This window comes from Nasonia vitripennis, assembly GCF_009193385.2.
Source record: "Nasonia vitripennis strain AsymCx chromosome 1 unlocalized genomic scaffold, Nvit_psr_1.1 chr1_random0009, whole genome shotgun sequence".
Taxonomy (NCBI): domain Eukaryota; kingdom Metazoa; phylum Arthropoda; class Insecta; order Hymenoptera; family Pteromalidae; genus Nasonia; species Nasonia vitripennis.
In genome coordinates, this window is record NW_022279596.1 from 2,274,852 (window position 1) to 2,292,627 (window position 17,776).

The 17,776-nt window shown below is 37.4% G+C and overlaps 1 protein-coding gene across 13 annotated transcripts in view; it reads right to left on the reverse strand.

The window, feature by feature from the left end:
* Nucleotides 1-17,776, reverse strand: part of LOC100116395 (high affinity cGMP-specific 3',5'-cyclic phosphodiesterase 9A) — an 815,596-nt gene that overhangs the window by 681,856 nt on the left and 115,964 nt on the right. For 8 of the 13 annotated variants that reach the window (XR_004228117.2, XM_031933029.2, XM_031933043.2 and 5 more), the window contains one exon: nt 7,589-7,688. The exons of the other annotated variants lie outside the window; for them this stretch is intronic. Coding sequence is in view for 7 of the 8 variants with exons in the window: in XM_031933029.2 (XP_031788889.1) it covers nt 7,589-7,688 (100 nt within the window). In the remaining variant the exon portion in view is untranslated. The remainder of the gene's footprint in view (nt 1-7,588; nt 7,689-17,776) is intronic. 13 annotated transcript variants of the gene reach the window in all.

The following is a 17,776-nucleotide window of genomic DNA, read 5'->3' on the forward strand; positions in this document are numbered from 1 at the left end:
ACACCCTGCCCTTATTGGTTGACGCCATAGGCAAGCTGTTCGACTTGAAGCTTGCAGCGATAGCGCAATCGGCGAAACACGCCAACGCTGGAGGAGGCAGCAAGAAGTCAGCCCCTTAGCGAGGACGCTCCGGACCTAGGGAAGAGAGAGGCAAGCCTCCTAGTCCGAAGCGCAAAAGCCAGAAGTCTGGCGAGAACTTGACAGTAGTCATGGAACATCAAATTTATTAGGACATCTGAGTGAGAATCACTTCAATCCCAATAATTTTGATACCATAAAAGTAAAATTAGCGTTTCAATTATTGAGCCAGCAAATGGCAAGTGCAATTAGGTTAGCGGGTCCAGCAAGATCCAAATTGATTGATGTCATCGGCGACTTGGAAAGCTTCAGCTAATTTTGTTGAAAATATTAATGCTGTAATAAATACCTGTAATTCTTTGTATTTATATTCAACAAATCCGCTGAAGCGTCCATTGTCATATAGGAATCCAGAGATTCAGCAGCGTCTTGAGAAATTTGTAGTTTGGTTAAAAGACTGGGTAGTGCCAAGTGGAAAATCCTTTTCAAAACCACCATGCTTTTATAGAATCTCTTTGACTGTAAACGCTTCGGTTACTCTTTACACAGATTTAAAATCAGATTTTCTAGACTACGAGTTAGCAACGGGTCTTTGCAATCAAGATTCAGTAGAACATGATCATGCCAAATTACGCGGAAGAGGTGGATATAATTCTAATCCAACCTGTAGAATGTATCGTTTAGCATTACGTCATATTGTGTCAATAGATTTTATTCGTAGCAGTAACAGAGGTAACGTCACACGTGAAGATTCGGGATCTTTAATGAACTCAAGTAGTGTAGATCTATCTATTGCAGAAAATGCAGAAGCTTTAACTAATGAGAATATTGATTTACTCGAATACGAGTCAAAGGAATTACAGGAAATGAATGAACTTATAACCGCTGCTGATACTATGGATATGTATATGAGCGTAGATTCTACTGGAATGCCAGAAATGTCTGAAAGGAATACGTTTGAAGCAAATGCGATCACTTTTTTTGCTGGCTATATAGTCAAAAAATGTTTAAGTAAATTTCCTTGTGATGAATGCAAAAATGTTTTTATTAAAAGTGTCGATTCTTTAACAACTGATAATGAAAAATATATCCATTACAGAGAGTATTCGCATAATGAACCAGACACACCAGATATATTGTACTTGACGAGACCAACCAAATTATTCACGAGTGTAATAAATTGTCAATTAGAATCTTTTAACATTTATCATGAAAGTGTATGGCACCAAAGAAAATTATTGTATCACTTATTAGAAATCGTTGAAACGTACACTCGTAAGAAATTCCCAAATTGGTTCGATCAAGACATTATTTGTTATGAACATAGAATGCATGCTTTAAAGTTTTTGCTAACCGTAAAAATATTTGCTAAAACTCGAGAGCATAATAACATTACAAAACAATCAAATAAGAAAGATATTATTAGTAAAAACGTCGTCGTCAGCTGCTTGAGGAGGCGAGCGAGCATAATCGCGACCATCCTGACAGGCCCAAGACTGTCAAATTTGTTCGGGGCAGTTTAGCTCTCATTGACGACAAGAAGAGACAGGGGTTTTTTCTTGCCAACAGATATCAAAGCTAATGGTTGTGTTGCGGATAAAGCCAAGCTCACCATCTACTACCAAAATGCCCACTCACTGGTAAATAAGCTAACCTATCTTTGTTCAAATCTTCTTCAACTGGCTTATTTACCGGATATCATTGTTTTTACAGAGACTTGGCTGCAACCCGCTTTATTATCTGCCGAGCTCGGACTGGTTGGCTATCGGATTTATAGAAGGGATCGTGACCTTCAGGCTGTTGGGGTCTCAAGAGGTGGTGGCGTTCTTGTTGCTGTAAGGAATCACATCAACTCCTCTGAATTATTTGTTTCCTCACTCGAGCAAATTTTCATCAGAATTTCCCTTCCAGACATCACCATGATCCTGGGTGCGGTCTATCTTCAGCCTAATTCCGATACGACACGATACTAGGAGTATGTCGATGGGCTGGAGATCGTCGCTGAAGCCAATGCTGATTGTCAGCTTGTTATGGTGGGAGATTACAATCTTCCTTCAGTCACATGGCACTCAAATCCACTACAGTTTGCTCAGACTGGCTATGTGGATCCGGGTCATCGCATGAAGACTGAACTCATCTGCGGCTGTTTTTCATCTTTGGGACTGTCCCAACTTATTCCACCACATCCATCGAAGGACTACTCGTTGGACCTATTGTTTGGATCTCCTGATTTCATCGATCTCTTTGAACTGAATGAACAGCTTGTGCCTACCGATGGTAATCACGTTCCGAGTGCTTTTAATGTTAATATTTGTTGTGATAGTGATTTTGTATCTGTGTCAAAGCGTAACTTTTTTGCTGCCGATTACGAATCAATTGTTAACCATCTTAGTGATGTGGACTGGGATTCGATCCTTTCTAGTGACTGTCTCGATGATATTTTATGAGGTTTTTATAATGATGTGGGTACCTGTATTAGCAAACAAGTTCCTTTGTCGAGATCGAGTCCTAGTACATATCCTGTATGGTATGATCGAGAACTTATACGTACTATTAGAGATAAAACGTTGGCTCATAAAGCGTGGAAGCTCACTGGCGAAACCAGCGATGAAATTGAATTTAAGAGGCTCCGCGCCGTTTGTATCCGGATGTCGAGATCTCGGTACCGGGATTATGTTCAATCTGTGGAAACCGGCCTTAGGTCCAACATAAACGCGTTCTGGTCATTTGTCAAGGGTTTGAATGGCGAGGCTGGTATTCCAGTTACAACGTATCTTGATGATTTAAAGGCTGAATCGGAGCCTGAAACGTTTAACTTGTTCTCCTCCCATTTCAAGTCAGTTTATAACTGTAGTCCAGCTAGCCCTTTGAATCGTCTTCTTGACTCGCACGAGCTTATTTCCAATGTAAGTGTTTTGGCGGAGGATCTGCGCCCTATCGTCCGTGAGTTGAAATGCACGGCGAACCCTGGTCCGGACAATGTACCTAATGTTTTTGTTAAGCGCTGCTGGCCAGTCTTGGAGAGGCCCATAGTCGATATTTTTAACAAGATGTTGGCTAATGGATATTTTCCTAATGCGTGGAAGCGTACTTATATTTTTCCGGTGTTTAAACACGGCGATAGACACGATGTCAAAAATTATAGGCCTATTTCTCTCATCAGCTGCATTCCGAAGCTTTTCGATGCGTTTTTGACTGACGTATTGTCCCAGCGACTACTTTGTAAGATCACTGCTCTGCAGCACGGCTTTCTGCCTGGCCGATCGACCTTAACTAACCTCTTGATTTTTAATGACTTTGTCTCTGATGCCCTTGAGAACTCGGTTCAAGTGGATTCTATGTGTATTTCTCTAAGGCTTTCGATAGAGTTGATAATGGCAGGTTGCTGGCTAAGCTGTGGAACTTTGGTGTTCGAGGTTCCATATTTGATCTATTGTCATCTTATCTGTCGAACCGCTATCAGTCAGTCAGAATAAATAATAGTGTGTCTCCAGCTGTCTTGGTGTCGTCTGGTGTACCTCAGGGCTCTCACCTGGGTCCTGTACTGTTTTGCATCTATATTGATGATCTTGTGAAGCAATTTCGCTTCGCGAATGCCCTGTTGTACGCTGACGATGTCAAGATTTTTATGCGTATTCATTCGGAAGATGATGTGGAGAGACTGAGGGCTGATCTTAATGCTTTGGGCGGTTGGGCGTGCGAAAATGGCCTGGTTATAAACGCGGCCAAGAGCCAGGTTGTGTAATTTTATAGGGGCAAGACGCAACTACAGTTCCAGTACGAGCTTGACGGTTCGGTTATTGCCCGCACGGAGGTGGTTAGGGACTTGGGGATTTTATTTGACTCGCGCTTAACCTTCGGACCGTATGTTGATTACGTCGTCTCTAGGTGTCGTGGGCTGATCGGATTTGTGAAGAGAACTACTCGTGACTTTTCCAACATATCCGCTATTCTTTATCTTTATAATACTCTGGTCATGCCTACTTTCATTTATTGTTGTCAAATTTGGTAATTTCTAACACTTTTAAATTGTTCGGCAGTGAAATAAACGTTGAGATCGCTTCAATATAACAATTGTTATTACTAATTCTCTTTTTATTTATCGGTACTATAATACTTTTATTTCTGGTAATACTAGTTGAGTTGAGATATAGGCTTTCAAGGTCATTGCAGTATAGCTTTAGCTTCTAAGGTAAACAATTGTTCAAGATTAAGAGCGTTATTTTGCGTGACAAAATATATACATGTATATAATTATTTAAAAATAATTTGGAAATAACTACAACCAATCAAATAAGAAAATATTTGTAGTAGATTAGAAATGTTAATGTTAAAAATTTTTCTATAGACATTTATTACTGCATTTGAATAATTATTTTGTTAAACCATTTTTTACATTGATTTACATAAATATTTGTAGTCATATTAAATAATAATTGTAAATAGTTTCATATATTAATAGATAGAATACGTACATAAATTGATAAATAGGTAGATAGGAAACTGGAATATGTTTATAGGCAAAAATAATCACAATACTGCATGAGACTATTTCATATTATTATATGACATGGTGTAATAATGCTAAATAGGATCCAAACATTATTGTGATTATTTTTGTACACTTCTTTGATTAAAATTGAAATTTAATTTTATGAATAATGAATTTATCTGAATAAGTATACATGTTTCTAACGGAACATATGCAACTTATATAGATAATTTCTGCAAATAAATGAAAGTTAAAAGGATATTTTTGCAATCAAGTGTATCAGTTGGTGGAGGAAGGAAGTTGGTGGAGTCGGTGGAGGATGGAGGCGACTCCCGTGGTATGTAGGGCTACTGGTGATGGGACCTCGGTTATATTTTGAATTAAGTTATGAAAAAATAATGTAATATTATTTAATTTAAACATGTCGTTGAATTATTTGGTATTACTATTGGTTCTCATAAAATAATTCAAAGTATAATAAAAAAAAACCAACACGCCTGAAACAGTACCTCAACGGTGGTGTGGAAAACTGTACATTTATCACTGAATGAATAAATATTAGTTTATCCTCCTAACATTTATTATCACAAATGCATTTATGAATATAAATAATTTTTTACAAATATTCATTTGAAATATAGAATGCGATTGATAACAAATAATTTGTATGTATAAATATTTATGAAAATGTATTATTATTTATATTTGTTGAAAAATATTTAATAATTCATTGTACAAGATATAACATACATATCAAGTGGCGCGGGAGCGCCACGAAGGCGAGTTTGAGAAGCAGACGACGCCTCGGCGCCCGTGACACTATTTACTTCTATATTGGTCTCTCGAATTTTCAATTAAGGAAATAAATTATTTATCATTCATGTAACCAGCTAATTTTGATAAATGTTTATACTGGTATGCCAAACTATGATTTTAAACCAAAATATCAGCAATAAACCAGCTTTAACATAATAAACAAGTATGCAGGTGAACAAAAATGCTGAAATCACTTGCTTAATTTTTCTTCAGCCCAAAAAGTGGTAAGACCGTTAAGTTAGCTGCGTGCAGTTTGACCGAGTGGTTAGACTGTGAAGTTGGCCGCACAAGCTATTGAGCCTACATTGTCTGCTCCTCTGCTTGAATTATAAATGTGTGCTCCGTAGTATTCGGTGTTTTGGTGTAAAAATCTTTCAAGGAAGGTGTCTAGATAAATAGGGTAGCTGATGACGACGTCTAGGTGGTGCGCTCCGTGATTTTTGGTGTTTAGATAAATAAATCATACGAGGACGGCATCTAGGTGTACAGGGCGGCCGATGGCGAGGTCTAGGTAGTTCGCACCGTGGTTTTTGGTGTCTAGGTGTTGAAATAATTCGAGGGCGGTACCTAGGTGTACAGGGTGGCCGATGACGAGGTCTAGGTAGTTCGCTCCGTGGCTTTTGGTGTTGAAATAATTCGAGGGCGGTGTCTAGGTGTACAGGGTGGCCGATGACGAGTTCTAGGTAGTTCGCTCCGTGGTTTTTGGTGTCTAGGTGTAAAAATCATTTGAACGCGGTGTCCAGGTGTACAGGGTGGCCGATGACGAGGTCTAGGTCGTGCGCTCCGTGGCTTTTGGTGTTGAAATAATTCGAGGGCGGTGTCTAGGTGTACAGGGTGGCCGATGACGAGGTCTAGGTAGTTTGCTCCGTGGTTTTTGGTGTCTAGGTGTAAAAATCACTTGAACGCGGTGTCCAGGTGTACAGGGTGGCCGATGACGAGGTCTAGGTCGTGCGCTCCGTGGTTTTTGGTGTCTAGGTGTAAAAATCATTTGAACGCGGTGTCCAGGTGTACAGGGTGGCCGATGACGAGGTCTAGGTCGTGCGCTCCGTGGCTTTTGGTATTGAAATAATTCGAGGGCGGTGTCTAGGTGTACAGGGTGGCCGATGACGAGGTCTAGGTAGTTTGCTCCGTGGTTTTTGGTGTCTAGGTGTAAAAATCACTTGAACGCGGTGTCCAGGTGTACAGGGTGGCCGATGACGAGGTCTAGGTCGTGCGCTTCGTGGTTTTTGGTGTCTAGGTAAATAAATCATACGATGACGGCGTCTAGGTGTACAGGGTGTCCGATAACGAGGTCTGGATAGTTCGCGCCGTGGGTTTTGGTGTCTTGGCGTAGAAATAATTCAAGGGTGGTGTATATCAACAATCAGTGATCTCATGTTAGTGATAAAAATGTTACAAAAAAGCTTTGATCTAAAGGTGCTAAATATGCTTATATTTTATTTCTACGACGTCGAATATGAAATACTCAAAAAAATTTACTAAAAAGGATTGAAATCTCTAAAAAAAATAACTTTTAAAAAAGTAAAAAGTTAGGCAAGTTTAATATATTTCGCAACAAAATTACAGATTGAAAAGTACTAAGATCAATCAAACAAAGTCAAGTTTATTATATTTAATCGTGATGAAGCAAGGAACAACTCTCAAGATAATTACTACGTAACTTACCATGCCCGTTTCATTGTACTTATGGTGTTTGTATGACGTTCTAATACATAAAAGGAAATTTTAGTTGTTCACCAATAAACAAAATTAAACGGGCATGGCAAGTTACGTAGTAATTATCTTGAGAGTTGTTCCTTGCTTCATCACGATTAAATATAATAAACTTGACTTTGTTTGATTGATCTTAGTACTTTTCAATCTGTAATTTTGTTTCGAAATATATTAAACTTGCCTAACTTTTTACTTTTTTAAAAGTTATTTTTTTTAGAGATATAATATACTGGTAGATTTGTCGACTTAATAATCGATTGCTGTTTTTATATTCTTTTTGCTGTTGTTTTGAAGAATCGCATATATATATATGCACACACACACCCACGCATACACACATATATATATATATATATATATATATATATATATATATGTGTGTGTGTGTGTGTGTGTGTGCATATATATGTATATTATAATAAAATTGAATTACCTTATAAATAAATTATCATAAAAAGGATGCATGCATTTTACAATTTGTTACGTTACCTGAATTTGTAATGAATAATACACCCATTGTTGTGAAAAAAATTGAATTTTCTGATATACAGAGAGAGTCGAAGCTGGAGATGGGTACAGAAAAGGTCGTCTTCATAAATATAACCCGAAAAAATTAAGAAATCTTCGTTAGGAATGGCAAATGTTGTTAAAAATGCGAAATAAATTAAGCTTAGGCTTAAACATAACTTAATTAAACCATCAAACCATCCTATCCTCTCGATAAACATATGCTATTTTTAATTGAATGACTCTAACAACGTTCGTGGCGGCGCGGTCAACGTCGTGGCTCAGTATTCTTATCCACACGAATCCAAGTCCGATACCTGGCAAATTTTTTTTCTTTCTTTTTCTTCTTGCTTATAAAATTTATATAATATGTACAAATAAGGAATATATATTATATTAAAGTACACCAGGAACCTGCAATATAGAAGTACCAGAATTAATACAATTCTATAATTAATAATTAATATGTATTATTCAGAATTAATAAGTAAAACGATAAAATTTAATAAAATAACAATGCAATATGACATTTTGCTTCAGCAATTATTTTTTGATTTAGATAAGTATAGTATGTAGGGGGGCTGCAATGAATATAAGTACGATTGTTAACTTTTACATTGTTTACTAGAAAAACAGCAAAAATTAAAGTCCTCAATTGTATGAATAAACATTAAATTATTTTTGGTTTTACATGTACTTATGAAACCGATATCATATGAACGAGATAATTAAAATGAATTAAATAATAAGATATTCGTTATTATTACATATTATATATTTTTATATGCAAGTAGAAAGTTAAACAAAAATTTGCCGGGTCTCGGACTTGAACTCGAGTGCATAAGAATACCAAGCCACGACGTTGACCGCGCCGCCACGAACGTCGTTGGAGTCAATTAATCAAAAGTAGCATATGTTTATCGAGAGGGAGGGGTGGCTTGTTGGTTTGATTAATTTTTGTTTAAGCTTAAGCTTAACTTGTTCGTTTAGGTTTAACCATAAGAAGTTTAAATAATTATAATGTTTAATTGTGGGCGGTAATGAGTTTGCATTCCTGTTGTTACTCAAACATTTTTATTAGTCTAATAATATGCCTTAATTATTAGTACCTAGCCGCAAACGATATTGTACGATATTGTACGTATAAGATAATTAAAATGAATAAAATAATAAGATATTACTTATTATTACATATAATATGAATGTTATAATTAAGTAGAAAAAAGAAAAAAAAATTGCCGGGCATCGGGCTTGAACTCGAGTGCATAAGAATACCGAGCCACGACGTTGACCGCGCCGCCACGAACGTCGTTGGAGTCAATTAATCGAAAGTAGCATATGTTTATCGAGAGGGTGGGATGGCTTGTTAGTTTGATTTATTTTTGTTTAAGCTTAAGCTTAACTTGTTCGTTTAGGTTTAATCATGACTACTTCAAATAATTAAAATTTTTTACATTCGTTTATTTCGTTTTTTTAACATTCTTATTAGCATAATAATATGCCTGAATAATCTATGCTCAGCCTGGTTTATTATCTAATCCTTTTCAGCCTGATTTATTACCTAATTCTTTTCAACCCATAATAATATATAAGAGGTCGAAATAAGACTTATACACACGAAAGTGTAATTTGATAAATTTAATCGTTTGACGCAACCCACAACAATGTTAAATAATCATTTTAATCGTTTCCGAACATCGGGCAGTTTTTAAAGATTAATATAGGTGTACTTCAATCTTTTATAAAGTTTAAAATGTACGTTTTTAACTTTCCACTTACAGATTTTCAACTTTCGCTTTTAGAGTGTTATCATGTGTTGTCATGTACTTTATTATACTTTATAACACTCGGTTAATACTTTTCTGCCGTGTTATAACCAGGGCCAGAAGGGTCCTGTTTATTGTAAATTAACGTCGGGCGTGCAGAAGGCACGGCTCGGCCGACTCAGATCATGCACGTGTTTTTACACGAGCCCGCGGAGGCGGCGTAGGTCGGGTCGTAGGAAATAACACACGAGAAGTTTAAATAAGGAAATGTATATTCAATTGTAACTATACACGGAGGTGCAAACGCCGCACACTTCGACGAACGATAAAGAGAGACGAGAGATATTACCCTGTCGACGTGAGAGAGTGAGAGTGCAGGTACTTACAACTCAGCAGTGGCAGTAGTACTTAACGCAACGGAGGAGGTCCAGTCTCGGACGTGGAGATGTAACAGTTCGGACGGGCGTCGCAGCAACTCGTCAGTAACGCACGGACGAATATCGTTCGCTCTCGGGATGCTCGCAGGACTCACAACAAATCCGCGTATATAGTAGCGCGAGCTACTCGTGTAGATAGCGCAGCGAGACTAACTCTAGTCGCGGCTCTCCCGGCCGCCGGCACATCGTTGTCATATCTCGCCAACGCTGTGCGGCCAGGCATCAACCGCGCTACCTATGCTCTCACTCTCTCTGTCTCTATCTTGCCTCGTTTCTCGTTCTCGCTCGTTTCGGCGCTCGTTGGCAGCTTGCTGAAACAATAATCTTATTACAATTAGTACATGATTAGCCGTTAGACATTTGATGTGCACTCGGCCGTCACAACATAATGTAAAATAATATTATGAAAAAAAAAAAAATCCCTGCACAAGATTTCAACCCTAGCTTTGCGCATTATCGGCTCCCGAAAAGCTCTTCCCCTCATCTCTTTTTGAACAGCGCGCGAGCTCGGTGGCCCAATCAGCGCGCGAGACTGCAGCTGGTGAGTGCGCAGACGCGAGAGTGGGAGATTTTTGCTAGATGCGTATAGTTCGAGTACGCACCGCATGGTGGTGTCATGATCGAATTCAGCACGCCTTTTTAACACGGCATCGGCAATCTCTCTACTAATCTCTGCTTCAGATGACTAAGCTCTTCATAAAATCGGAGACAGACGACGCACAGTGGACGAAAAAGCCGAAAAAGTAATCAAAAGTCTTGATTCACTCGAAATTACGGCTAAAAGGACTCTATAAGGGCTCATTTTGTTAGTTATGTAAAAGAGAACCATAAAAAGTATTGCCGAAATAGCTGACAATATATATGTGCAAATCCAGCAAAAACCGGACAATTTTGGGGGTATGAGTAAACGAAATTGAAATTTCAGAGCACACCTTCCAGACCAACTTTTTTGGGTTCTTTAGGCTACCCAGAACCCGAAAAACCTTGGGTTCCCGCGATTACGAAATACTTATTTTTTTGCCGGGCACTTTAAATTCTCTTATGGGAATTTAACATGGGGAGAATAGTAGTAGGGGCTAGGCTGCTACTACGACAGGCGAATCCCGCGCCACTGAATACCGTCCGATGGTAACGGGGTTCTGTTTTATCAATGAAGAGCACTGTTTTACCCGCAGGATCCTGTACTGCTTTACCCACGAAGAGCACTGGTTTACCCGCTGGATAGGGGCAGCCCGCATCTAGCTGTAAATCGCCGATGGGCCTGCGTACGCAGCCTGCGTCTAGCTGCGTGCAAGTGTATGTGCATGTGTGTGGGACTACAGAAAAGTGCAGAAAAGTGCGAGGGTGGGGGGTGATTGCTCGATGCATCGGTGGTGCATGCAGAGAGAGAGAGAGAGAGAGAGAGAGAGAGAGAGAGAGAGAGAGAGAGAGAGAGAAAGAGAAATTTGTGTTAGTAGAAATAGGAATTATTAATTTAATAATCATTCATATATAGATGTACATACATTTTTTATTGATTTATAAAAAACCTTATTTATTGAATATATATAAACACAATATATTGTATAAAAACTAAAAGACACCCAAAAAATCTTAATTATATAAATTTTCTTTATACAAATTTAACTTAATAGTACACTTAATGCATAGTAACTTAAAGTTATAGAAATATAAATTTTCTCCATACAAATTTAACTTAATAGTACACTAAATACATAGTAACTTAAAGTTATATAAAGCAAATATAAGGGTAGCTAGGACTTGTACACACTCATCCATTGTGCTTGCAATAAGAAATATGAATTACGTTGTTAATACATATATAGTAAGATGTCTAAATTCTTAAAAAATGATCCTATATAAGTAACATGAAAACTCATAATTATTAATAAAAAATACATTTATAACTTATAAATAATCTAATTCATATTCAAAAATCCTTAATGCTAAATATGAATGTAATAGTAGAATTTTTTTTTTTAGCTTAAACTGCTTAAACAAACTCTATTAAATTATTACCAAGTGTTTTAAATAAACGTCACTTCATCTCTTTCTCCAGCTTCTCAAGCACAGTCTCATATTCCACCTGCAAGTGCTGAGTCGTGTTGGTAGAAATATATTGTTACAAACGGAGAGGAGACAGAGTCGAAAGCGAAAAAAGTAGACGACAGGATTCGAATTCGCGGACCCGAGAGCCAGAGGCCTGTGCTCTAACCACTTAGCTAACGTCTACGATACATCCGAAGTGCATGCATCGCAGTACGACTCAGCTGCTCAACTCTTACCGCTGACTTACCGCTGGCTGCAACCAATGTACTTTTTGCTCACCCTTTACCCATATAACAACGTTTCTTGTTGGTGAGATCTCTAAGATGTTGGAAGAAACTTCTGCCAATTTGTCATATGATACATTACCGTCATTCCAGTTTAATCCATGAAATTAATATTTTAACTGTAGATTAGTAATCTTTACAGTATTAGACAAGTCATTCCAAGAGTGTGGTGGTTGGAAAAGTACGAGTTGAGGCACTGCACACGGTTCGTTCGGATCCAAATAAGCTAACTCTTTGAAAATGAATCCTCCGTTCTCGACCTTGAAACCTTGACAATCCACAATTAAATACGTATTTCGATAAATTATATAAAATATATGTGCAAATTAGAAGAAAAGAGCTTTAATTTAAGGGCTAGATGGTTCAAATTAACCGCTCGAATCAAAAGTTATAAGGATTTCAAAAATAAGAAAAATCGCTGATTTTCGTAAAAACTCCAAGTTTTCATTATTTTTGGCTATTTTCAAGCCTGGACAACTTTTTACCTAGGCCACCATTTTTAATTCACCAGCCCTCAAATTGAAGTTCTCTTCTGATGCTTCGAACTTAGAAATACACATTTGTGGATTGCGCCTTCAGACACTGAGTGGGTAAAGTTGAACCGTCGCTAATTTTCGTTATTTTTACCATGTTAAATTCCCTTAAGAGAATTTAAAGTGCCCGGCAAAAAAATAAGTATTTCGTAATCTCTCTCTCTCTCTCTCTCTCTCTCTCTCTCTCTCTCTCTCTCTCTCTCTCTCTCTCTCTCTCTCTCTATCTCTGCATGCACCACCGATGCATCGAGCAATCACCCCCCACCCTCGCACTTTTCTGCACTTTTCTGTAGTCCCACACACATGCACATACACTTGCACGCAGCTAGACGCAGGCCCATCGGCGACTTACAGCTAGACGCGGGCTGCCCCTATCCAGCGGGTAAAACAGTGCTCTTCGTGGGTAAAGCAGTGCAGGATCCCGCGGGTAAAACAGTGCTCTTCATTGATAAAACAGAACCCCGTTACGATCGGACGGTATTCAGTGGCGCGGGATTCGCCTGGCGTAGTAGCAGCCTAGTCCCTACTACTATTCTCCCCATGTTAAATTCCCATAAGAGAATTTAAAGTGCCCGGCAAAAAAATAAGTATTTCGTAATCGCGGGAACCCAAGGTTTTTCGGGTTCTGGGTAGCCTAAAGAACCCAAAAAAGTTGGTCTGGAAGGCGTGCTCTGAAATTTCAATTTCGATTACTCAGACCCCCAAAACTGTCCGGTTTTTGCTGGATTTGCACATATGTGTATATATATATATATATATATATATATATATATATATATATATATATATATATATGTATATATACAGGGTGTTTCATTTTAATCCGACCACGACAAAAAACCATGGAAAAACTAATTTTAACGAAAAATGACCTTAACAAAAGTTGAAGGGGGTAAAGGGGGCCATCGAATGACACAAACACCTATGACCTTGAACTCGATTTTCAAGGTCATTTGAGGGTAATTGTGATTTTTTTAAATAGGAACCTCTATTTTAGACCTTGAAATCGGATAGAGCGGAAAAAATTACGTCGCAAAGGATATTTTAAGTTTTCTTTGGTGACCTTGTGAAGGTCAATTCAAGGTCAAATAACAAAAAATCTGCTAAACAACTGTTTGTCTGGTTTTATTTTACTGATATCGAAAGATGACCTTGACAAAAGTTGAAGAGAGCAGAAGGGGCCATCTAATGACACCAACACCTTTGACCTTGAACTCGATTTTCAAGGTCATTTAAGGTCATTGTATTTTTTTAACGAGAACCCCTATTTTTGACCTCGGAATACGGAGCAGCGGAAAAAATTACGTCGGAAATGACATTTCAAGTTTGCCTTAGTGACCTTGAGAAGGTCAATTCAAGGTCAAATATGAAGTATCAGCCTAAGATTGCTTTCCTTTCAATTTTTTCGTAGAATTATCATTTTGTTATTGTAATAAACATTAAGAGAATAATTGACTTAAAATGTGATTATGCTTTGCTGACTTTAAAGCCATTTTGTAAGGTTAAAAGTGCAAAAATGCAATATCAAATGTTATGTGAAGTCCATATTTATATCCTAACTTTAGCGTTACCCAGGAACAACGACGTGGACGTAATAGGATTGTGTTCCCTTTGGGGTGCTTGATTAGAGTGAGGCCCCTTGCCTCTCACTTTTCGGGGTGCTTGATTAGTGTGAGTCCCCTTGCCTCTCACTTTTCGGGGTGCTTGATTAGAGTGAGTCCCCTTGCCTCTCACTTTTCGGGGTGCTTAATTAGAGTGAGTCCCCTTGCCTCTCACTTTTGCTCAAAATTCAACGCAGGTGCTCAAAGACACCACCATTTTGTTGGATACACAATTCAATTCGCTGCTGAAAATGTTCTACTGTTCTGAGTAATACAGCTCTTGGGATGTTTTCACAAGCGGTTTGAATTCTGTGGATCATATCTTCCCTTGTTGTAGTTTCATGTTCATAAACAACATCTTTCAAATACCCCCACAAATAGAAATCGGGTGATGTCATATCTGGAGATCTCGGTGGCCATCGAACACCCAAATCTCCACGTCCAGTGCGTCCAATCCACCTGTCACGGTAATTTTGATTAAGATATTGTCTAACTATTCGAGCATAGTGCGCAGGAGCTCCATCTAATTGAATCCACATTCTTGCTCTTGTGTATAAATCTACTTCTTCAAGAAGTACTGGAAGACGTTCTCTCAGGAACTGTAAAAAATTATGGCCATTTACATTTTCATCGAAAAAGTATGGGCCTACAAGGTATCCGTTAACAATTCCACACCAAACATCAAGACTCCAACGATTTTGGTTATCTATCTGCCTGTACCAATGCGGATTAACATTCGACCAATAATGACAGTTGTGTCGGTTAAGCTCTCCATTGCTTTTGAATTTTGCTTCATCAGAAAACATTACGTATTGAAAAAAGTGACGATCATTAGCAATCATTTGTCGTGCCCATTGGCAAAACTGTAGCCTTAACCTCATATCAGCAGGTGTGAGTACCTGAGTCAAAGTAATATGATATGGATGATAACGTTGACTTCTCAGTATTCTCCAAGCAGTAGCCATAGGTATACCACTTTGCCTTTGAATTTCACGGGTACTAACGTGGGGATTCAAATGAACCATTGCTAAAACGACCATTACACGAAGATCATCTTCGTTGTAATTACGACGATCTCTAACCCGTGCTAGTTGCCCTTGTTGAGCTCTACGGTAAATCTCACGAATGGTTGTATGACTTGGATGTCTTCTATCGGGATATCGAATTCGATACAAGGCTGCAGCTTGTCGATAATTACGTCTAGATTCACCAAGAATCAATAAAATATCAACCCTTTCAGCGGCTGGATAATCAGCCATTGTTAAAAATTTATAACAAGTTCAATAAAAAATTTTGTTTTTACCAAACTGAACAAATTAGATAGCTTTCGATGAGTAATAAATTAAAAGTAATAGAATAATAGAATAGAATAAAATAAAAGTAATAGAAAAAATAAAGGTCAATGAATGAAAAAGAGAAAATGTTAAACAAATGATATTTGATTAGTTTGGATAATCAATAACTATTCAATAACTAGTAAACTATTGAATACTAAGTGTAAGTAACAATGAGTAGAGGATAAATTCATATGAAAAGAGATCTCTTATTAGAAAAATTGTCTATTTCAACAATGAGTCGCGGGAAAATTCAACATGAAAAATCATCTTTACAAAATAAATTATTTATTTCAACAATAAATTCAGGCAAAATTCGAGGAGGAAAATTAGTAGCCAATTGTGTCCACGTCGTTCCTGAGTAACGCTAAAGATAGGATAATTCGCTTACGAAAACATCCCAAGAACTGAATAGAATCCAAAAAAATGGTGGTGTCTTTGGGCACCTACATTCAAATCTGTACATAATAAAAGTGAGAGGCAAGGGGGGACTCACTCTAATCAAGCACCCCAAAGGGAACACAATCCTATTACGTCCACGTCGTTGTTCCTGGGTAACGCTAAAGTTAGGATATAAATATGGACTTCACATAACATTTGATATTGCATTTTTGCACTTTTAACCTTACAAAATGGCTTTAAAGTCAGCAAAGCATAATCACATTTTAAGTCAATTATTCTCTTAATGTTTATTACAATAACAAAATGATAATTCTACGAAAAAATTGAAAGGAAAACAATCTTAGGCTGATACTATTATTTGACCTTGAATTGACCTTCTCAAGGTCACTAAGGCAAACTTGAAATGTCATTTCCGACGTAATTTTTTTCGCTGCTCCGTATTCCAAGGTCAAAAATAGGGGTTCCCGTTAAAAAAATACAATGACCTACAAATGACCTTGAAAATCGAGTTCAAGGTCAAAGGTGTTGGTGTCATTAGATGGCCCCTTTTGCTCCCTTCAACTTTTGTCAAGGTCATCTTTCGACATCAGTAAAATAAAACCAGACAAACAGCTGTTTAGCAGATTTTTTGTTATTTGACCTTGAATTGACCTTCTCAGGGTCACCAAAGAAAACTTAAAATATCCTTTGCGACGTAATTTTTTCCGCTCTATCCGATTTCAAGGTCTAAAATAGATTCATTTTAGACCTTGGAAACTTCCTACTTAAAAAAATTGCAATTAACCTCAAATGACCTTGAAAATCGAGTTCAAGGTCATAGGTGTTTGTATCATTCGATGGCCCCCTTCAACTTTTGTTAAGGTCATTTTTCGTTAAAATTAGTTTTTCCATGGTTTTTTATCGTGGTCGGATTAAAATGAAACACCCTGTATATATACGCACACCATATAGTGTTCTATGACTGTAACAGTAAAAAATAGATTAATATGGATTGGAACGTATTGAATAAATGTTATTTACTGTTACGGTTTGAAACGAAACGGATTATAACAATATTTAAAAAGTTATAATGCATTACAGTCCATATATACGTCGATATGAATTGGATGTAACGGATATGGATTTTAACGGATTATAACTTTTTAATTATTGTAATAATCCATTTCAAACCATAACAGTAAATCAAAATTTATTCAATCCGTCCCTGTTGAAAATAATGACGTCATTTTATGACGTCATTGACTGACGTCATTAAATGACGTTAAATGACGTCATTATATTACGTCATTTGACGCTACAAATTGGAACCTTTTATGACGTCATTTTATGACGTCATTATTTTCAACAGGTTGTACTTCTAAATACTTATACTCTTAAATACTTCAAAATTGATAAAATGGTTGCCTATATAGGTGCTACCATCCGGATGGTAGTACGGAAAATGGGGGCTAATGGCCAAGAAATTAATAATTTTTAATTATTTTATTAAACAAAAAATATTTAAAAAACATTATTTCTTTGGCGTTAGCCCCCATTTTCCGTACTACCATCCGGATGGTAGCACCTATATGGGCAACCATTTTATCAATTTTGATCATTTAATGACGTCATAAAATGACGTTATTATTTTCAACAGGGGTTACAATCCGTTATACATGTCATCATATATAACGACGTATATAACGGATGGTAACGGATTATAACTTGAAATGGATTCGAATGGATTAGGTAACCTAAACGGATTGATACGGATTGGTAACGTTT